At 45.6% G+C, this 22,057-nt stretch overlaps 1 protein-coding gene and 1 long non-coding RNA gene across 3 annotated transcripts; one reads left to right on the top strand and one right to left on the bottom strand.

Moving 5' to 3' along the window:
* The first annotated feature begins 60 nt into the window (after nucleotides 1-60).
* On the top strand, nucleotides 61-20,937 carry LOC139356766 (uncharacterized). Of its 2 annotated transcripts, none has more exons than XR_011609165.1 (3): nucleotides 61-296; nucleotides 7,014-7,149; nucleotides 20,825-20,937. It is a non-coding gene; the product is annotated as an uncharacterized lncRNA (long non-coding RNA). The 2 variants fall into 2 exon arrangements; XR_011609164.1 differs by having other exon boundaries at nucleotides 20,796-20,924.
* On the bottom strand, nucleotides 17,290-21,778 carry LOC105492876 (DnaJ heat shock protein family (Hsp40) member C22). The gene is made up of 2 exons (XM_011760210.2): nucleotides 20,939-21,778; nucleotides 17,290-19,339 (listed from the first exon to the last, which is right to left on the bottom strand). The coding sequence occupies exons 1-2, from the start codon at nucleotides 21,776-21,778 to the stop codon at nucleotides 19,154-19,156; spliced, it is 1,026 nt and encodes a 341-aa protein (XP_011758512.1). The 3' UTR covers nucleotides 17,290-19,153.
* Nucleotides 21,779-22,057: the final 279 nt, after the last annotated feature.

Raw genomic sequence — 22,057 nt, forward strand, 5'->3', positions numbered from 1 at the left:
CAGGGCCGTTCTGCAGGCCGGGAATCAAGGCTGCGGCCGGAGCTCTAGCAGATCACCCCGATCCTAGCCGGGGCAGCGGCTCGCCCCGCCCCGGAGCCCTCTCGGGCGCGTGCGCGCCAGCCAGCCAGCCAGAGCTCAGGGCGCGTACTCGCGCCGGCGCGAACCCGGCGCGCCAAGCTCGAGGCTGTGGCAGCCAACGGGTGCGCGAGCGCGGCTGGAGCAGCGAGACGGCCCTCGCACCGGAGACCGAGGGGATCGAGGAGAGGCGCCGGGCGGCGAGAGGCGGGCTCCGACCGGTAGGGTTACCGCTCTTCTCGGGACCCGGTCCCTCGCGTCTCGCACCGTCCGCAGGCTCGCGCGCCACCGGAGACTGGGAATTACCGCGGAAGGGAAGAGACTCTGGGAGGGGGTCGGGGACAAACTAGATGCAAGGGGAAAACGGGTGGGACTCGAGCTCGCGTCCGCGTGCAGAACAGCTCGTACCCGGCGGCAACGGGTAGGGGCCCGACGAGCGCCGGGAATAGAGGGCCCGAGCTGAACTGACGGAAAGAGCCGAAACTCTCCCGGAGGTGGCCGAACGCAGGCGCAGCGAGGGGAGTCGAGCGCTCGGCTTCGGCTCAATGTCCGGGTCGGGAAGCTTCCCCTCGGGCTACCCCCTACGGCACCGCTCACTCTTCCGCACCGAGGACTTCACACCGCTTTCCCTTCGCCTCCTTTCCGACCCAAGTTTTGTTCCAAAAGGCAATTTCAGAGTCTCCAAAGGCGGGAAACGCTGGAGCCTCCGGGCAGAGCGGTCGCTCTGCCTCCGGAGAGTGCGCGGAGGCCGGTGGGGGCGCGGGAAGAATGACCTCGGGAGCTGATGGGGGTTCTCTGCCCTGGCGATGTTCGCCTGGCACGCTCCCCAAGTCAGTTCCTCGTCAGTCGGGTTTCTAATCTACTCAGCTGTCAGCATAGCCCCTCTACGCAAAGTTGGTCTGTCTCGCCGCCCTTGGACTCTTTTCTGTTAAATACTCTGTCTTCGACGCCAGACTCCCAACCTCCCTGGTGCTGGAACTAACTAGTATTTGTGCACCATTCTGCGTGCATGAAGCACTCACCTCACTGTCGACTGGTCAGGGTCTATTAAGAGGGGCCAGAGGGATTTAGACAATCAGCATTGAAAAGATTCATTAGAATCTGGGGCTGGGCGAGGTGGCTCAAGTCTGTAATCCCAGCACTTTGGGAGGCCGAGGCGGGCGGATCACTTGAGGTCAGGAGTTCGAGACCAGCCTGGCTAACATAGTGAAACCCGTCTCTACTAAAAATACAAAAATTAGCCGGATGTGGTGGCACACGCCTGTAATCTCAGCTAGTCGGGAGGCTGAGGCAGGAGAATCACCTGAACTCAGGAGGCGGAGGTTGCAGTGAGCCAGGATTGCGCCATTGCACTCCACCCTCCATCTCAAAAAAAAAAAAAGATTTATTAGAATCTGTTCCCATCTTACCTTTTGGGGCCAAGCAAAGGGGCTCTGAAAAGGCACCAACAAGCTGCAGAGTGTGTGTTAGTGTGTAGCTAGACACCACAGGCACATGTCATTTTGGTTTCCACATATGTTATTGCAATGACAGGGTATCCTACTCTAGTGACTGAGTAGTATAGTAGAGGTTTGCCAAGCCATCTGATCCTTGTGGTTTTTAACTTTGCTTGAGGTAAGGGCTCAAAAATCCCCTGGAATCCAATGACCTCTGGTTAATAGTGTCTCATCTACTCCAACCATATAATTTACTGATCTGGATAAGCAGAAGACTTAAGTAATCCAGCTAGGTAGGGCACTGGACTGTATGTTCCTTACTATTGCGTCTTCATTCAAAAGTTCAAATAGAAGCAAATTATCCAAATGTCTGCTTTCTTTTCATTCACTAAACTGGCACTTACTTGATAGTGGGTATTGTTCTAGGTATTCAGTCATTTACAAAGAAGAATGAAACAATATCATTACCCCAAGGAGAGTATCCAGTTACAAAAGAGGATAAAGTTAGTAAATAGGCCAGTTGCAGCGGCTCATGCCTGTAATCCCAACATTTTGAGAGGCCAGGGTGGGAGGACTGCTTGAGCCCAGGAGTTTGAGACCAGCCTGGGCAACATAACAAGATCCCCCATCTCTACAAGCAAATTTAAGTTATTAAATGACTATAATAACATAGTGTTGAAGCAGAAAAGTACAAAGTGGTTTAGGAAAAGAAAAGAACAAGTGACTAATTCTTCCACAATTCCCCTTCCTTCCCATACAGAGTGAGAACGGGATGATATGACCCTGGTAAATGGAGAACTTCATCATGAGGTATGGGATGCCAGCCTTGCATCCTATTCCACAAAGACTGGTTTCACTCACCAAAAGTCACTCAGTTCAGGAAAGGCCTTCATTATAGGGCCTCTTGCTGCTGCAAAGCCAATACAAGTTTTTTGGTTGGAAAATGAAGTCCCCATTGTTGGCCAGGTTCGGTGGCTCATGTCTGTAATCCCAAAACTTTGAGAGGCTGAGGTGGATCACTTGAGCCCAGGGGTTTGAGATTACCCTGGGCAACACAGGGAGACCCTGTCTCTACAAAAAATAAAAATAAATTAGCTAGCTGAGGTGGCTTGTGCATATTGTCCCAGCTGCCCAGGAAGCTGAGGTAGGAGGATTCCTTGAGCCCAGGAAGTCAAGGCTGCAGTGAGTTGTGATCACACCACTGCACTCCAGCCTGGACAACAGAGTGAGACCTTATCAAATAAAAAAAGTTCCCATTCTTAGTAATATTATAGTATGTTGTGGGGAAGACATGATGCCTCATGATGCTAAGAAATTCCCTGATCTAATAGGAGAGACTTTTTTGTTTGTTTTGGAGACAGGGTCTCACTCTGTTGCCCAGGCTTGAGTATGGTGGCACAATCATAGCTCACTGTAACCTTGAATCCCTGGGTTCAAGGGATCCTCCCCTGTCAGCCTCCTGAGTAGCTAGGACTAAGGCTCTGGCCACCATGCCCAGCTAATTTTTTAATTTGTTGTAGAGATGGGTGTCTCACCACATTGCCCAGGCTGGTCTTGAACTCCTGGCCTCAAATGATCCTCCCTCCTGGGCTTCCCAAAGCACTGGGATTACAGGTGTGAGCCACCACACTCGGCTAGGAGAGACTTTGTGTATGTGAACAGCCTTCTCCAAGAGAAGGAAGGTAGATTGAAGAGCAACCTAGGGTATGAGAGCTGTTAAAACATCACTGGAAATCTAGCAAGATGGAGAATATTGTATTTAACAAGTCTCGTTCAAGGGAAAGTTCTGGGTGTGGTAGTACACATGACCTCCTCACAAGGAATTTTTTTTTTTTTTTTTTTTTGAGACGGAGTCTCGCTCTGTCGCCCAGGCGGGAGTGCAGTGGCCGAATCTTAGCTCACTGCAAGCTCCGCCTCCCGGGTTTATGCCATTCTCCTGCCTCAGCCTCCCGAGTAGCTGGGACTACAGGCGCCTGCCACTTGGCCCGGGTAGTTTTTTTGTACTTTTTTAGAAGAGACTGGGTTTCACCGTGTTCACCAGGATGGTCTCGATCTCCTGACCTCGTGATCCGCCCATCTCGGCCTCCCAAAGTGCTGGGATTACAGGCTTGAGCCACCGCGCCCGGCCCCCTCACAAGGATTTTACTCAAAAAATATCCTCCAAGAAGATCAGGTTGCTTTAGCATATGTCTTGCTGAGTGGGATTTACAAAAGGGGTCTTGCAACTCATGGCCCACCTTTGCCCTTTCTCCATGCAGCACTCAACCTCTCTAAAGGGACATTGAACAAATGTTTCAAAAAATATTTTTTGACCTGGGTTACAAATATTAATTTTGTTGTTGTTGTTTTTAAGATGGAGTTTTGTTCTCACCGCCCACGCTGGAGTGCAATGACCCAGTCTCAGCTCACTGCAACATCCGCCTCCCAGGTTCAAGCAATCGTCCTCTCTCAACATACTGAGTAGCTGGGATTACAGGTGCCTGCCACCATGCCCAGCTAATTTTTGTATTTTTAGTAGAGATGAGGTTTATACCATGTTGGCAAGGCTGGTCTCGAACTCCTGACCTTAGATGATCCACCTGCCTCAGCCTCCCAAAGTGCTGGGATTACAGGCGTGACCAGGCCCGGCCTATTTTTGTTCTTTATAATACACATATATTTTCTACTGTGTATGTTTATTTATGTATTTTTTTTGAGACAGAGTTTCACTCTTGTTGTCCAGGCTGGAGTGCAGTGGCGCGATGTCGGCTCACCGCAACCTCCGCCTCCCATGTTGAAGAGATTCCCCTGCTTCAGCCTCCCGAGTAGCTGAGATTACAGGCATGCACCACCCGCCCGGCTAAGTTTGTATTTTCAGTAGAGACAGGGTTTCTCCATGTTGGTCAGGCTGATCCCGAACTCCCGACCTCAGGTGATCCATTTGCCTCGGCCTCCCTCAGTGCTGGGATTACAGGCATGAGCCACCGTGCTCGGCCTACTGTGTGTGTTTTACTTCACAATAAAACAAAGTTATTGTCACCTGCCTTGAAATAATTGCAAATTGTTCAAAGTGCATGTATAAATTATTTTGGAGGAAAATAAATGCTGCAATAAATGCAAAATATAATATTTGTGACCTACTCTGAAGAAAACACAAAAATAACCAAATTTCTTAAATGTTTAGCATAGATGTTAAGGGTTAAAAAAGAAAAAGATCATTTTGAAATAAGATCCATTAGTCTCTGTTCAGCCTTACAAAATTAATTTATCCCAGGTTACTTAATGATCAAGTGCCAGAACTAGAATTAGAGAGAAATCATGACATAAGCTTCACCTTGGCAGATATATTCTGCAGGTATTAACCTGACCTAATTTGATATGTTTTCAAATAGATCCTTGACTTCAGAACTTTAATGCTTTTGCTTGGTTTGAATTGATATTTTGTATCTTAAGTGATTGATTGCCAGATTCCATGTTTTTATTAGGAAGAAAAAGAGGCCAACTGTAACCTGAGAGGCAGAGAAATTTAACTTATTATCTTGGAGACTTGACAACCAATGACTGTAATTAAGAAACATAATGTTTTAAAGTCTCCGTTGACTGAAGCTGCAAGTGACAACAGGCACAAAAACCAGTAGAGAACAGCTCATAAGACTGTACTTTTCCTTTTGCCTATACTAACCCTAGTACCTAAGAATATTCATGTTAGCAGTCCACAGTGTGTCTCAGAAAATTCGTTTCATGGGATACCAAAATCATGTTATCTGAGAAAACTATTCCATGTCCAAATAAGTTTGGGAAGCACAGGTTAAAATCAAGTTAAACTGGCTTATTTACTTCCCAGAATATTTAATATGGTACCATGCTTTGTTCATATTGAAGTGAGCAGGCTATATAGTGTGCAGCTTTCCCCAAGGAAGTTCTTCCCACTCCCATCCCCACCCCTAAGACTTTTTTGCAGAATTAATGTGTCTTTGAACATCCATTGTATAAAGTTCAATTAAAATGGTTTGATTAGGTCAGCATTTCCCATTTTACAGATAACAAAACTGAGGCCCAAAGACAAGGCTAACATATGCAAATTTTCACTTGTGTATCAGATATTTAAAGCTAGGAAAGGCCTTAAACTATCAAAGGTTGAAGTGTTACATCACAAAATTATTGGCAATGCTGGAACCAAAGCTCAGATCTGAAACATTCAGTTCAATGTAAGCCTTGCAGGTTCATTAAGACTTGAATTTGATATTTAGTGAATTTGTCCTATGTGTAAGATATGTAACTAATATTGCTATACTCTAAGTTCTTTTATTAAGTTTTTAAATTATCTTTCATTTGTAGATTCTGTCATCATTTTAAAAAATTAATATGCTTCACTTCTGTCAAATGTTTTATACTTCATAAAGTACTCTCTACATATTGTTTTATTTGATTGTCTCAACATTGTGTGGTGCAGGCATCATTGCCTCATGTAACAAATGAGGAAACTGAAGCTCAAAATTGTTCAATAATTTACCTAGGTTGCACATTTAATAAATGTCCTGCTATTTACATTAGGAGAAGACACAGTCCCTTGCCCTCAAGCAGCTTTGGTATAATTAAGAAGAGAAGACTTGCAAACATGAGACAGAGAACAATTTCTATGGCAACATGCAAGAAACTTACTGATAGAACAGTACAAACTAGATGGGAATACAGAAGGAATTCAAAAGGCGAAGATTACTGGAGATGGAATTAATCAGTGAAGCCATCATTTAGGGATAAACCTTAAGCTAGGTCGTAAAAGAAGTGTAAAGATTTGTATTAGCAAGGCTGGGCGTGGTGGTTAATGCCTGTAATCCCAGCACTTTGGGAGGCCGAGGCCAGTGGGTCACCTGAGGTCAGAAGTTCGAGACCAGCCTGGCCAACATGATGAAATCCTGTCTCTACTAAAAATACAAATATACTAGCCTTGCGTGGTGGCAGGTGCCTATAATCCCAGCCACTCGGGAGGCTGAGGCATGAGAATCATTTGAACCTGGGAGGCAGAGGTTGCAGTGAGCCAAGATCATACTACTGCACTCCAGCCTGGTCAAGAGCAAAACTCCATCTCAAAAAAAAAAAGGATTTAGCAGAGAGGAAAAATATTATAGAAAAGAAGAACAACATCAGCCAAAGGCAAAAATATCAAAACAAGAAACACATTGATGAGAAGAATTAGAGCCTGAAGGGAGATGGGTCTGAAATGATCGGTTGTCTTGGCTGTGCAAGAAAATCAACTGCTAAGATGAAGTGAGTTTGCAGGCACTGAATATCAAATTTACTGAATATCAAACGTACACTCTCTCCTGTGGGTTATGGGAGGGAAAGGGAGAAAAAAGCAAGAGAAACCACATTTAAAGTGAGTAAGGATATGGAAGGAGGGGTGGGGGAGTAAAACAAGCCTCAATGGCCCTCAGATATGTGACTGGGAAACACCTGAACTGAAGATGTTTGTATGTCCCACAAACCCTTCTCATTCCTTTTTTTTTTTTTTTTTGGAGACAGAGTCTCTCACTGTTGCCCAGGCTGGAGTACAGTGGCGCGATCTCAGCTCACAGCAACCTCTGCCTCTCGGGTTCAAGCGATTCTCTTGCCTCAGCCTCCTGAGTAGCTGGGACTACAGGTGCGCCACAATGCCCAGGTAATTTTTTTGAAGCTTTAGTAGAGATGGGGTTTCACATGTTGGCCAGGATGGTCTCGATCTCTTGACCTTGTGATCCACCTGCCTCAGCCTCCCAAAGTGCTGGGATTACAGGCATGAGCCACTGGCACCAAGCCCCATCTCTTTTTTTTTTTTTTTTTTTTTTAAGAGACCAGGGTTCTCCACAGACCAGGTTGGAGTGCAGTGGTGGGATCATTACTCACTGCAGCCTCCAGCTCCAAGGCTCAACTGGTCCTCCCACTGCAGCCTTCCCAGTAACTTGGACTACAGGTGTAAGCCACCAGGCCTACCTAATTTTTTTTTTTTTCATGGAGATGGGGTCTCCCTATGTTGCCCAGGCTGGTCTCAAACTCAAGCAGTCCTCACCGCTGGGTTCAAGTGATCCTCCTGCCTCAGCCTCCCAAAGTGCTAGGATTACAGGCATCAGCCACTATGCCTGGGCTTTTTTTTCCTACTCTTGAGACGGATTAATAAGTTTCTTATTTATTTATTAGAGGCAGGGCCTTGCTCTGTTGCCTAGGTTGGAGTACAGTGGCAGAATCATAACTCACTATAGTCTCAAACTCCCGGGCTCAAGTGATCCCCCTGCCTCTGCCCGTCATCATGCCCAGCTCCCATTCCTTTTCTGGTACTAATTCACCTGAAAGGTGCCTGAGCTATTGATGCTAGGAAAAATGCCCTTTTAGGTGTTGCTTGCAAAGCCAGATTCACATGCTGACTCAGTCACTGCCCAGCAGAAGATGTTCCCCACAACCTTTCTCAACCCAGAATTGGGACTGAGGTCTGGCACAGAATGGGTTAAAAAATTCCCTTCTGGGCTGGGAGTGGTGGCTCACGCCTGTAATCCCAACACTTTGGGAGGCTAAGGCAGGCAGATCACCTGAGGTCGAGAGTTTGAGACCAGCCTGACCAACGTGGAGAAACCCCGTCTCTACTAAAAATACAAAATTAGCTGGGTGTGGTGGTGCATGCCTGTAATCCCAGCTACTCAGGAGGCTGAGGCAGGAGAATCGCTTGAACCCGGGAGGCAGAGGTTTCAGTGAGCCGAGATGGCGCCACTGCACTCCAGCCTGGGCAACAAGAGTGAAACTCCGTCTCAAAAAAAAAAAAAAAAGATTCCTTCCAAGTTTCCCATACAGGGCACTGCTTTATTCTCTTGAAACTTGTCAGTAAGGGTTAAACCCAGAAAGTCCAAGATCCTTGCTTAGAGTCCTAATAGTTTGCAAATAACCAGATGGACTATGGAAAGGGCGAATGAGAGGTGGGGAAAAAGAAGAATGAGAACGAAAAGAGAGAACAAATTATTGAAATGAAGTATCTTTTTTTTTTTTTTTGAGACAGAGTCTCGCTCTGTTGCCCAGGCTGGAGTGCAGTGGCCGGATCTCAGCTCACTGCAAGCTCCGCCTACCGGGTTTACGACATTCTCCTGCCTCAGCCTCCCAAGTAGCTGGGACTACAAGTGCCCACCACCTCGCCCAGCTAGTTTTTTGTATTTTTTTAGTAGAGACGGGGTTTCACCGTGGTAGCCAGGCTGATCTCGATCTCCTGACCTCGTGATCCGCCCGTCTTGGCCTCCCAAAGTGCTGGGATTACAGGCTTGAGCCACCGCACCCGGCCGAAATGAAGTATCTTTTGCTAGAACCCTACATAAATTTTTTACTCTTACTGCTCAAAACTCATCTTAGCAAAAACAAAACAAAACAGTTGAACAACTTTCAATCCCTTGAGGTGACTAACAGAAAGACTGCAGGGAACATGAAGCAAAAGAAAAAAAAATTTAAATCACCTTCTCAGGGTATGAACTTCAAAAGCCAAAGCAGTGGCATGAGATGTGTGTTCAAAGTTCTAACATGAAATAGACAGCTCTAGATTCCCCTAGGAGATTAAATGACAGCTGAAGAGTATGCTTCAGTTGGAGCTTGCCTTGAATAACACCCCAAATCCAACTTCACAGTTGCTTGCTCCTTCTCAGCAAAAGGAGAGGACTGAACTCAGGTAATGAACCTGCTATGGAGGTGTCACTACCACATTTTTTTTAAGTGAAGGGAGCAGGCGAGGGACATATTTCACCCTGTGACAGCCTTGTAGCGCCATCTGCAGTTCCTAGCTAAGACTACAACAAACCACACCTCTCCAAGCTTGTTAGGACCACCCCATTGTTCAAGAGAAAAGAAAACTAAGACATAGAGTACTAAAGCCAGTGAGTCCTCAAAAGCCTCCTGGGTCCTAGAGTAGATGCAAACATAGCTCTAAGACACAGTGCCTAGGAAAAGATCTAAGGGCCTCAGTTGACTATAAGCTTAATGGGTCACAATTACATAGCAACCAAAAAAAGCTAATAAATTTTCAGGCTGCTGGATTTAAAGGATGATATATTGTTCAGACCTTGAGAACGTAATAGCCCCACAGTACCCCATTCTGTCTGAACACATCTCAGAATTGCATTTAGTTCTGGGCACCACAATTTAAGAGCAATATTGACAAGAGCTATAAAAAATGTTCATACCCTTTGACCCAGTAATCCCACCCATGGGAATTTATTCTAAGGAAATAATTCAAGAGAAAAGATGAATTAGAGGCATGAAGATATTGATGCCACATTCTTTCCAACAACATTATATAAAATGTTTCTCAAAAAGGGAATATTATACAGCTTTAAGATATAATGTTGTGTTATTTAAAAATAAAATAAATGTAATGATAATGTATGCTTCAACATATTTGAATCTTTTTTATTTTATTTTATTTATTTTATTTTATTTTTTTTTTTTTTGAGACGGAGTCTCACTCTGTCGCCCAGGGTGGAGTGCAGTGGCGCGATCTCAGCTCACTGCAAGTTCTGCCTCCTGGGTTCATGCCATTCTCCTGTCTCAGCCTCCCGAGTAGCTGGGACTACAGGTGCCCGCTACCACGCCCGGCTAATTTTTTGTATTTTTAGTAGAGACAGGGTTTCACAGTGTAAGCCAGGATGATCTCAATCTCCTGACCTTGTGATCCGCCCGTCTCGGCCTCCCAAAGTGCTGGGATTATAGGCGTGAGCCACTGCACCCGGCCTATTTTATTTTATTTTATTTTGAGAGTCTCATTCTGTCACCCAGGCTGGAGTGCGGTGGTGCAATCTCAGCTCACTGCAACCTCCTCCGCTTCCCAGGTTTAAACAATACTCCTGCCTCAGCCCCCTGAGTAGCTGAGACTGCAGATGCATGCCACCATGCCCGGCTAATTTTTGTATTTTTAGTAGAGACAGGGTTTCACCATGTTGGCCAGGCTGGTCTCAAACTCCTGACCTCAGGTGACCCGCCCACCTCAGCCACCCAAAGTGCTGGGATTACAGGTGTGAGCCACTATGCCCAGCCCATATATGAATCTTGGAAACATTATGTTCAATGAAAGAAGCCAGACACACACAGAGGGCAATATATTGTGTGATGCCATTTAAATAAAATGTCCAGGATAGGCAAATCTAGAGACAGAAAGTAGATCAGGGATTGCAGAGGCTAGGAGCAGGAGAAAACAGAGAGTGATTGCTAATGAGTATGGAGTTTCTTTTTGGGGTGGTAAAACATTCTGGAATTAAATAGTGGTGATGATTATACAACCTTGTGAATCTATCAGAAACCACTGAATTGTACACTTTTAAAGTGTGAAGTTTATGCTATATGAATTATCTCAATTAAATATATATAATAACAGTCTTTGTGGTAATAGTTTAAAAGCTTATTGAATCATAAGCATTTTTATATTTTACTGTAAAGACATCATTATTGTCAGGGAGGGGGGAAAAGTACAAAATTATGTCCCGGATATGATTCAACCATGTAAAATGATGTACATTTATGAACAAGTACTAGAAGTGAACGTGAATCATTGAAAACAAACAATGTGATGCCAGTGAATTCTTGGAGGGTGGGATGGTCATTACATTGTTCCTTAAGCAATTAAATATTTTATTTTCTTCCCAAAACAATGTCCACAAGGGGGCAGACAGAAGATGACAAATCAAACCATTTAATACAAGCCTCAGCTGAAAAGCTAAGAACTACAGAATACAGGTTGAAAGCAAGCTTAAGGTCATCTAGGCTGGGGTCAGTGGCTCATGCCTATAATCCCAACACTTTGGGAGGCCAAGGTGAGAGGATCGCTTGAGACCAGGAGGTCAAGGCTGCAGTGAGCTATGACTGTGCCACTGCACACCAGCCTGTTCAACAAAGTAGATTCTGTCTCAAAAAAAAAAAAAAAAGAAAAAAGAAAATCATCTAAGTCATCTAAGTCCATCTGCCTCACCTGACGAGAAAGAAACAGAGGTCCTAGGGGAAAAGTGGCTCACCCAAAGTCACCAGTATGGTCAGTGCCAGAGGCAAAAGTAGAGCCCTATTTCTTCACCCCTTCATCCTTACTCACTCGGCTATAGTGCCTCCTCCTTAAACAAGATGGTGGTAAATGTGGCAAATGGAAGATTTAGAGGGATGGGAGATGAAGGGCAGATTCTCATCAAGAAATGGTTTTTGGTTTTTTGTTTTTGTTCTTTGTAGTAAGAGATGGCAGGTCCAGAAAGACATTATAAGGAAGCAAATTTAGGAAACAATTTAGGGAACAATTAAGGATATATGCTTCTAACTCTCTAAAAGGTGAGACAGGTAGGAGATTTCCAATTCAAGCAAAACCCAAAATGGTCATCTCTGAGGCAAGCTGTTTCCAAGATTCTGTACTGTATAGTTGCTTGGGATACAGGCCTTCTCAATTCCCTTCCAACTCTTCAAAGTATCTATGAATTTCTGATTTGTGCAATGGGAGAATACGAAATCGCTGGATTTCATTAAATCAACTAAGGTAGAAAATAAAGAAGACTTGCCAGGCGCGGTGGCTCAAGCCTGTAATCCCAGCACTTTGGGAGGCCGAGACGGGCGGATCACGAGGTCAGGAGACCGAGACCATCCTGGCAAACACGGTGAAACCCCGTCTCTACTAAAAAATACAAAAAATTAGCCGGGCGAGGTGGCGGGCGCCTGTAGTCCCAGCTACTCGGGAGGCTGAGGCAGGAGAATGGCGTGAACCCGGGAGGCGGAGCTTGCAGTGAGCTGAGATCTGGCCACTGCACTCCAGCCCGGGCAACAGAGCAAGACTCTGTCTCAAAAAAAAAAAAAAAAAAGAAAGAAAATAAAGAAGACTCACTTGTTAATGTCTTAGATTTCCTATTATTTTACTAAATTTCCTTCTTCTTTTAAGACTGTATTTTGGGTTTTAATTTCATTTACTTGTTTTTATTTTATTTATTTATTTATTTATTTGAGACTGTGTCTCACTCTGTTGCCCAGGCTGGAGTGCAGGGGCACAGTCACGACTCACTCATGATTGACCTTCTGGGCTCAAGCAATCCTCTCACCTCAGCCTCTTGAAGAGTAGGAGCCACCACACCAGGCCTACTATCTTTTTTTTTTTTTTTTTTTTAATCACAGCGACCTTTTTTTTTCTTTTTCTTTTTTTCTTTTCTTTTTTTTTTTTTTTTTTTTTTGAGACGGAGTCTCACTCTGTAGCCCAGGCTGGAGTGCAGTGGCGCAATCTTGGCTCACTGTAACCTCCACGCCCTAGGTTCAAGCGATTCTCCCCACTCAGCCTCCAGAGTATCTGGGACTACAGGCGTGCGCCACCATGCCTGGCTCATTTTTGTATTTTTTGTACTTTTTATTTTTTGAAATGGAATCTCACTCTGTCACCCAGGCTGGTGTGCAGTGGTGCGGTCTCAGCTCACTGCAACCCTCACCTCCTGGGTTCAGGTGATTCTCTTGCCTCAGCCTCCTGAGTAGCTGGCATTACGGGCCTGTGCCACCACGCCCAGCTAATTTTTTGTATATTTAGTAGAGACAGGGTTTTACCATGTTGGCCAGGCTGGTCTCAAACTCCTGACCTCAGTTGATCCACCACCTCAGCCTCCCAGAGTGCTGAGATTACAGGTGTGAGCCACTGCACCTGGCCACAGCAACCCTTTTAAAGTAGATACTTGGCTCATACCTGTAATCCCAGCATTTTGGTAGGCCAAACAGGAGGGTAGGTTGAAACTAGGAGTTAGAGACCAGGCTGGGCAAGATGGCAAGACCCCATCTCTACAAAAAAAAAAAAAAAAAGCCAGGTATGGTGGTGCCTGTCTGTAGTCCCAGCTACTTGGGAGGTTGAGGCAGGAGGATCACTTAGGCCCAGGAGTTCCAGGCTACAGTGAGCTGTGATCACCCCACTAACTCCAGCCTGGGCGACAGAGCGAGACCCTGTCTCAATAAATAAATAAATGAAAAAAAAAAGTTGTTTTGTTTTGTTTTGTTTTTGAGACGGAGTCTCGCTCTGTCGCCCAGGCTGGAGTGCAGTGGCCAGATCTCAGCTCACTGCAAGCTCCGCCTCCCAGGTTTATGCCATTCTCCTGCCTCAGCCTCCCGAGTAGCTGGGACTACAGGTGCCCACCACCTCGCCCGGCTAGTTTTTTGTATTTTTTAGTAGAGACGGGGTTTCACCGTGCTAGCCAGGATGGTCTCGATCTCCTGACCTCGTGATCCGCCCGTCTCAGCCTCCCAAAGTGCTGGGATTACAGGCTTGAGCCACCGCGCCCGGCCGTTTTTGTTTTTTGTTTTTTGTTTTTTGTTTTTTTTTTGAGACAGAGTCTGGCCCTGCCACTCAGGCTGGAGTGCAGTGGTGTGATCTCAGCTACCTACCTCGTCTCTGCCTCCTGGGTTCAAGTGATTCTCCTGCCTCAGCCTCCCAAGTACTTGGGATTACAGTCGTGCACCACCACACCTGGCTGATTTTTGTATTTTTGGTAGAGATGGATTTTCACCATGTTGGCCAGGCTGGTCTCAAACTCCTGACCCCAGGTGATCCGCCCACCTCGGCCTCCCAAAATGCTGGGATTACAGGCATGAGCCACCATGCCTAGGCAAAAAAAAGTTTTAAATAAAGTAGATACTATTATCTCAATTTTAAAGGAAACTAAGATTCTAAGAGGCTGAAGAAATAAAAAATACAACTAGAAAATAATGCAACCTGATTCAAATCCTACTGTTGATTCTTCTGACTCTAAAACTCATGCTCAAGGATGAAAGACAAGTCATAGGCGAGGGAAAAATATCTACAACGCATATTACAAAGGGTTAAGGTTTCTAACATGCAAGGATTCCACCAAACTAGATTTGAGAGAGACAAATAGGAACACAATTTTAAAATAAATAGAGAATATGATGAAGCAATTCACTGAAGAGAAAATTCAAATGCCCAATAAAGATTTGAAGAGGGCCAGGTGCGGTGGCTCATGCCTGTAATCCCAGCACTTTGGGAGGTCAAGGCGGGTGGATCATGAGGTCAGGAGATCGAGACCATCCTGGCTAATACGGTGAAATCCCATCTCTACTAAAAATACCAAAAATTAGCTGGGAGTGGTGGTGGGCACCTGTAGTCTCAGCTACTCGGGAGGCTGAGGCAGGAGAATGGTGTGAACCCAGGAAGTGGAGCTTGCAGTGAGCCGAGACTGCGCCACTGCACTCCAGCCTGAGTGACAGAGCGACATTCTGTCTCAAAAAAGATAATAATGATTTGAAGAGATGCTGAACTTCATTAGGAGTCAGGGAAATGCAAATTAAAGTAATTAGATAACTATTTCTCACAATCATCTTGACAAAAGTTTAAAAGAGTGGTAACATTCCAAGCCAGTTACAAAGAAAATGCCAGTTTCTTGCACTTGGTGAAAGTCTAAATTGTTAAAACATTTTTCAGAAGAAATCTGACACAATATCAACCAAATACATTTGTTTGAGGCAGGGTCTTGCTGTGTTGCCCAGGATGGAGTACAGTGATACCATCACAGCTCACTGTAGCCTCAACCTCCCACGATCAAGAAATCTTCCTACCTCAACCTCCCAACTAGCTGGGACTACTGGCACATGCCACCACTCCTAGCTAATTTTGTGTTTGTTTGTTTTGCTTTTTTAGCAGAGATGAGGTCTCGCTAGGTTGCCCAAGCTGGCGTTGAACTCCTGACCTCAAGCTATCCTCCCACCTCAGCCTCACAAAGTGCTGGGATGCCAGACCTGAGCCACCATGCCTGGCTCAATACGTTATCAATCAAAATTGTAAAAAACATGGCTTTTTTTGAGATGGAGTCTCACTCTGTCACCCAGGCTGGAGTGCAGTGGCGTGATCTCGGCTCATTGCAAGCTCCATCTTCCGGGTTCATGCCATTCTCCTGCCTCAGCCTTCCAATTAGCTGGGACTATAGGTGCCCATCACCACGCCAGGCTAATTTTTTTTGTATTTTTAGTAGAGACAAGGTTTCACCATGTTAGCCAGGATGGTCTTGATCTCCTGACCTTGTGATCCGCCCACCTCGGCCTCCCAAAGTGCTGGGATTACAGGTGTGAGCCATCACGCCCAGCCAAAAATCATGTCTTCTGTTCGACCCTACTTATCACTTATTGGGATATAGCTTCAACAAAAAACAAAAAGCATCAGTACCTATATTCAAAGATATTTATTGTAGCCTTGCTCATGCTGGAAAAATAAGAACTGCTTATCAGCAGTTCCCATTTGAGTAAATTAAAATATATCCATATTTTGTAAAAAAAAAAAAAAAAAAAAAAAAAACCATAATAAAATTTGAGAACAGTGGCTGGGCATGGTGGCTCATGCCTGTAATCCCAGCACTTTGAGAGGCCAAGGCGGGCGGATCATGAGGTCAAAAGATTGAGACCATCCTGGCCAACATGGTGAAACTCTGTATCTAGTAAAAGTACAAAAAGTATCTGGGCGTGGTGGCCCACGCCTGTAGTCCCAGCTACTAGGGAGGCTGAAGCGAGAAAATTGCTTGAACCCAGGAGGTGGAGGTTGCAGTGAGCTGAGATTGTACCACTGCATTCCAGCCTAGCAACAGAGTGAGATTCCGTCTCAAAAAATAATAATAATAAAAATTTGAGAACAGTAAAATAATTTTCCATATCAAGTAAAGACCCTAATCACTCCTTGGTCTCTTTTTCCTTATAGATTATTTTGAATATATTTATATTTTATAGAAGTAGTGCTACATGTCATGTTTTTTGTTTGTTTTTTGTAGAGACAGAGTCTTGCTCTATTGCCCAGTCTGGAGTGCAGTGGCACCATCTTGGCTCACTGCAATCTCCACCTCTCGGGTTCAAGCAATTCTCCTGCCTCAGCCTCTGAAGTAGCTGGGACTAGAGGCGCACGCTGCCATGCCCAGCGAATTTCTTTTGTATTTTGGTAGAGACGAGAGTTCGAGACCAGCCTGGTCAACATGGTGAAACCACATCTCTACTAAAAATACAAAAATTAGCCGGGCATGGTGGCGGGCGCCTGTAATCCCCACTACTCAAGAGGCTAAGGCAGGAGAATTGCTTGAAACCAGGAGGCAGAGGTTGCAGTGAGCCAAGACCCAGCCTGGGTGATAGAGCAAGACTCCATCTCAAAAAAAAAAAAAAAAAGAGAGTGAGACAGAGAGAATAGTCGCCAACGTAATTCCACTATTGTTTATTTATTTATTTTTGTGTTTTTGAGACAGGCTGTCACTGTGTCACTCAGGCTGGAGTGCAATGGCACAATCTCGGCTCATTTCACCCTCCACCTTTTGGGTTCAAGTGATCCTCCCAATCTTAGCCTCCTTAGCTGGGACTACAGGCACACCCCACCACACCCGGCTAATTTTTGTACTTTTTGTAGAGATGGAGTTTTGCCATGTTGCCCAGGCTGGTCTTGAACTCCTGGGCTCAAGCAATCTTCCTGCCTTGGCTTGCCAAAGTGCTAGGATTATAGGCAAGCGGCACTATGCCTGATCATAATTCCACTTTATAAATTACAGGCCGGGCACGGTGGCTCAAGCCTGTAATCCCAGCACTTTGGGAGGCCAAGACGGGCGGATCACGAGGTCAGGAGATCGAGACCATCCTGGCTAACATGGTGAAACCCCGTCTCTACTAAAAAATACAAAAAACTAGCCGGGCGAGGTGGCGGGCGCCTGTAGTCCCAGCTACTCGGGAGGCTGAGGCAGGAGAATGGCATAAACCCGGGAGGCGGAGTTTGCAGTGAGCTGAGATCGTGCCACTGCACTCCAGCCTGGGCGACAGAGTGAGACTCTGCCTCAAAAAAAAAAAAAAAAATTATATATATTACTCAGATTTAACATCCAGAAAGAAGAAAAAAATGTAAAGAATGCACACACACAAAGACAGCAAGAAAGCTGCAGTAAAGGCACATAATTTAAAATCATGTTCCTGGTTTCCAATCTTCCTCTGCAAAGTGAGACATCCTGGGCCCTTTCTTTCACACCTGGCTAGTTGCCTAGAATTGAATAAGGCCCCCTTGAGATGCTCCAGCTGCTGGTTCTCTAGGGTTCCCCAAAGTCCCCAAAGGGACATACGACATATAAAATCATGAATCTTTCTGAGTCCCCGTAAAACAATGTTATCTGTCCCTCCTCCAGTGTCCCAATACACTATAGCTCTTATGACATTTAGTTCAAAACACTGAACAAGGGCTTTGATATCTGTGTACCTGTGTCATTATCTCCCATCAGATTGTATGCTTCTAGGAGTAGGGTATGTAGCCCAGAATCAGACCTCAAATAATGGGAAGACCTGAGAAGTCAGCCAGTCCAACCACCTACATAAAGTCTGAGGGCTCTCCAAAAATCCTCCTCTAAGCAGAGGAGGAAGAACTACCCCCATTCCACAGTAGTTTGTTCCTTCTTGGAGAAAGTGTAGCTGCTAGAAAGTTCTCCCATAAATGGAATGAAAATATTTTTCTCAAATTTTGAAATGTAACCCTAGTCTCACCCCATCTATAGAAAAGATCAAATCCCTCTTATCACAGGACAGCTTGTGAATACTAGAACCTTCACATTTTTTCTTCAATCTGCTTACATAGTGCTTTACACATTTATTTATTTATTTATTCATTTATTTATTTAATTTTTGAGACAGAATCTCGCTCTGCTGCCCAGGCTGGAGTATAGTGCAGTGGTTCAATCTCAGTTCACTGCAACCTCCACCTCCCAGGCTCAAGTGATTTTCCTGACTCAGCCTCCCAACTAGCTGGGGCTACAGGTGTGCGCCACCATGCCTGGCTAAGTTTTGTATTTTTAGTAGAGATGGAATTTCACGTCGGTTGACCAGGCTGGTCTTGAACTCCTGACCTCACATGATCCTCCCACCTCAGCTTCCCAAAGTGTTGGGATTAAAGGCATGAGTCACCATGCCCTGCTGTTTTACACATTTAAAAAATAGTTAAATAACCTTCCTCCATCACACATCAATATATCATGGGTGGGATAAGGTGGTGTGTTCTCTAAAAGATATATTTTTTTCTAATTAATTTTTTATTGATATATAATAGTTGTCCATACTCTAAAAGATATTTGACTGTTTTATAATATGCCTTTCACTCTCTGGTTTTAAGAAAAATTGTCAAGAATGCAATAGCCAAGAATTCAGAAATTCAGAATATAAACACATTCTTCTACCACAACCTTTTCTCACCCCATTAAGGTTTTCTCATGTTCCCTGCAAGCAGTTTCTTTTTCTTTTTCTTTTTCTTTTGTTTTTAAGACAGAGTTTCACTCTTGTTGCCCAGGCTGGAGTGCAGTGGTGTGATCTTGGCTCACCGCAACCTCTGCCTCTCAGGTTCAGGCGATTCTCCTGCCTCAGCCTCCCAAGTAGCTGGGACTAGAGGTGCCTGCCACCACGCCTGGCTAATTTTTTGTATTTTTAGTAGAGACGAGGTTTCATTATGTTGGCCAGGCTGCTGGTCTTAAACTCCTGACCTCAGGATCTGCCTGCCTCGGCCTCCCAAAGTGCTGGGATTACAGGCGTGAGCCACCACTCCCGGCCCCTGCAAGCAGTTTCTTTAACCTTGTTGGGATGCCATTCCTGGGCAAAGCTAGATTTGGGACAAGTTGCCCAGCTCTGATAGGAAGAGTCAATCCTCAGGGGGAAGTTTCTTTTCACCTCCGGGATCCCCTGGGCTTCCTGGGTTGACTCAGGACTTCATACGCAGCCTGGATCTCCAGGAAGTGCCTCTGTGCCTCCTCTGTCTGGTCCAGGTTGTGGTCTGGGTGCCAGACCTTCACTAGTTCCCGGTAACTCCGATGTATTTCTTCATTTGTTGCCCCTTCTGAGAGGCCCAAAACCTTATGGAAACAGAAGATGACAAATCAGAATCTCCCAAGTTGTTAGGGTACCTGGGCCTCTCCTTGCACCTTTGCTAAATCAGGCTATCATATCTCTAGAATTGGCTTCTACTTGCCCGTGGGAAAGGTCCAGCAGCTCAGGTTAGAATTCCAGCCTTAGAGAGTAATAATAAAAGAAAAAAATTCTTTTAGAAAAAAAGAATGCCAGCCTTTTGAAACATAGACAAGCTCTAGATCTCATGGCAAGGGCCATTAATCACAACTGTCCATTGTCCAACCTGCAACTTCATATCCCTGGCAAGATCTCTTCCCCACAAAAGACATAAATGTATATATGTCCACCAAAGGCATGTACAAGAAAGCTCATAGCAACTTTATTTATAATAGCCCCAAACCAGAAACAACCCAAACGTTCATTAACAATAGAGTGAGTAAATAAACTGTGGTATAATCATACAATGGGATACTACACAACAGTGAAAACAAACAATTTACAATTGCAAGTAACAAGAAGAATAATGGCCAGGTGTGGTGGCTCATGTCTGTAATCCTAGCACTTTGGGAGGCCGAGGCGGGCAGAGCACCTGAGGTCGGGAGTTCGAGAGCAGCCTGACCAACATGGAGAAACCCTGTCTCTACTAAAAATATGTAATTAGCTAGGCATCATGGCCCATGCCTGTAATCCCAGCTACTCAGCAGGCTGAGGCAGGAGAATCGCCAGGAGGCGGAGGTTGCAGTGAGCCAAGATGGCGCCATTGCACTCCAGCCTAGGCAATAAGAGCGAAACTCCGTCTCAAAAAAAAAGAGAAAAGAAATCAAGAGGAATAAATCTCATAAACATGATGTTGAATGAAAGAAGAAAGATGCCAAATACAAAAGAACACATAATGGATGGTTCCACTTTTTTGGAGCTCAAGAATGAGCAAAACTGGACCGGGCATGTTGGCTCACACCTGTAATCCCAACACTTTGGGAGGCTGAGGCGGGCAGATCACAAGGTCAGGAGATCAAGACCATCCTGGTTAACACAGTGAAACCCTGTCTCTACTAAAAATACGAAAAATTAGCCAGTCGTGGTGGCACGTGCCTATAGTCCCAGCTACTTGGGAGGCTGAGGCAGGAGAATGGCATGAACCTGGGAGGCAGAGCTTGCAGTGAGCCAAGATAGAGCCACTGCACTCCAGCCTGCACGACAGAGCAAGACTCTATCTTAAAAAAATAAAAAAGAAGAAGAATGAGCAAAACTAACGTATGGTGACTAAAGTCAGAATAGAGATAACCTCTGAAGGTGGGAGTATAGGCCGAGAAGGAGAATAAAAGAACCTTCTTAGTGCTGGAAATGTTCCATCCCTTGATCTGAGTGGGGTATACATAAAATTAGTACACCGTATATATGTTGTACCTCAATAAAAAGTAAATAATATACACATATATTTTTCCTACTCTACTATTACAGCCTCCGTAACCTTTGCCCATTGCAAACAGATATCCAAAGAAGCCAGAACATCCTTCTGGCACCTGGCCAACAGACGTAAGTACAGTGCTTCCACATGAGGGCCACCAGAGCCACCAGACAGGACTGAGGGAAGAAAGCCTTACCTGGTAAGCCAGCTGACACTTCTCATCCTGAAAACTGTGAACAAATTCATAGAGCTTCTCCCACTCCTGGAAGTAGCTGCTGTTGAAGCCAGTATCTCCCATCAGTAGCCTCCAGATCCGGTAAGGCAGAAGGAGGACAAACTCCATGAGGCGGCCAAGAAGGGGGAAGAAGCTGAACCAATTCAAGAAGGAGCCAAGGGTTTCTGCCACATAGCTGAGGGTGGCAGCTGTGTTGCAGAGGGCACTGTATGCCAGTGGGCCTGTGAAAGCAAGGTAAGCCAAGCCCAGCCGGTAGAGCCGCACACTGAACGGCTCTGACACCACCAAAGCTTTGTAGCGGCGATGCTTCTGAGCTGTAATGCTGGCGGCCACACTAATGGGCAGTATGGCTATGGGGCGGCCATAGAATATAGGTGAAGTGAGAAATGCTGCCACCAGAGTGTTCTTAAAGTCTGAGGTCTGATTGCCAACAGCAGCCACCAGCAAGACCCCTAAGCCAACTGCCAGTGGGAGGGCCACAATATAGAAGTTGACCATGGATGAAAGGCTAATCAGTGCCACAAGGCCAAAATAGATGCCAACGATCACCTGGGCAGCAAAGCGAATGGGACTCAGAGGGGGTGTCACCCCTCTGGGGCTCTGCCTCTGCCCCTGGGCTCTGTTGGCCTGAGCTACAAAGCTTGGGAGCTTCCAGAACTCCCAGAGCCAGCCCAGCCCACCTCCCCCCAGGGTCAGCATCCAGAGCAGGGCGTGGCTGTCCCTTCCCAGGTACAGGTGGTGAAGCCCAGCAGGGCCCCCCACAGCCCAGAGGGCATAGGTCACCAGGAGCCCCTTGGCCATCCTCTAGGGCAAAGGTCTCAGAACAAGTCCGCTTGCTCGCAGCACAGAAGTCTTGGAGTTCTCTGTGAGAATCATGGCCGTCATGGCCCCAGAGTTATCCTTAGACCCTAAGAGATGGGAAAAAGCAGAGTCATAAGATGATGTCCAAGCTCCAACACAGCAACCATTTCTCTTTCCCATAAAAGTCGAGTCCAGATCTGCCTGAGTCCCCAGTGCTATTTATCTCATATCCCTTGTCCTAGCACCTCAGTCCCATTCTTTACAACCACAGTGACTCCA

Source organism: Macaca nemestrina, chromosome 10, assembly GCF_043159975.1.
Source record: "Macaca nemestrina isolate mMacNem1 chromosome 10, mMacNem.hap1, whole genome shotgun sequence".
Taxonomy (NCBI): domain Eukaryota; kingdom Metazoa; phylum Chordata; class Mammalia; order Primates; family Cercopithecidae; genus Macaca; species Macaca nemestrina.

Coding starts and splice junctions, on each gene's coding strand:
- LOC105492876 (XM_011760210.2), bottom strand. CDS start 21,778: ATGGCCAAGGGGCTCCTGGTGACCTATGCCCTCTGGGCTGTGGGGGGC. Junction 19,340..20,938: donor AGTGTCAGCTGGCTTACCAG/GTAAGGCTTTCT, acceptor TGTTTCCATAAG/GTTTTGGGCCTCTCAGAAGG.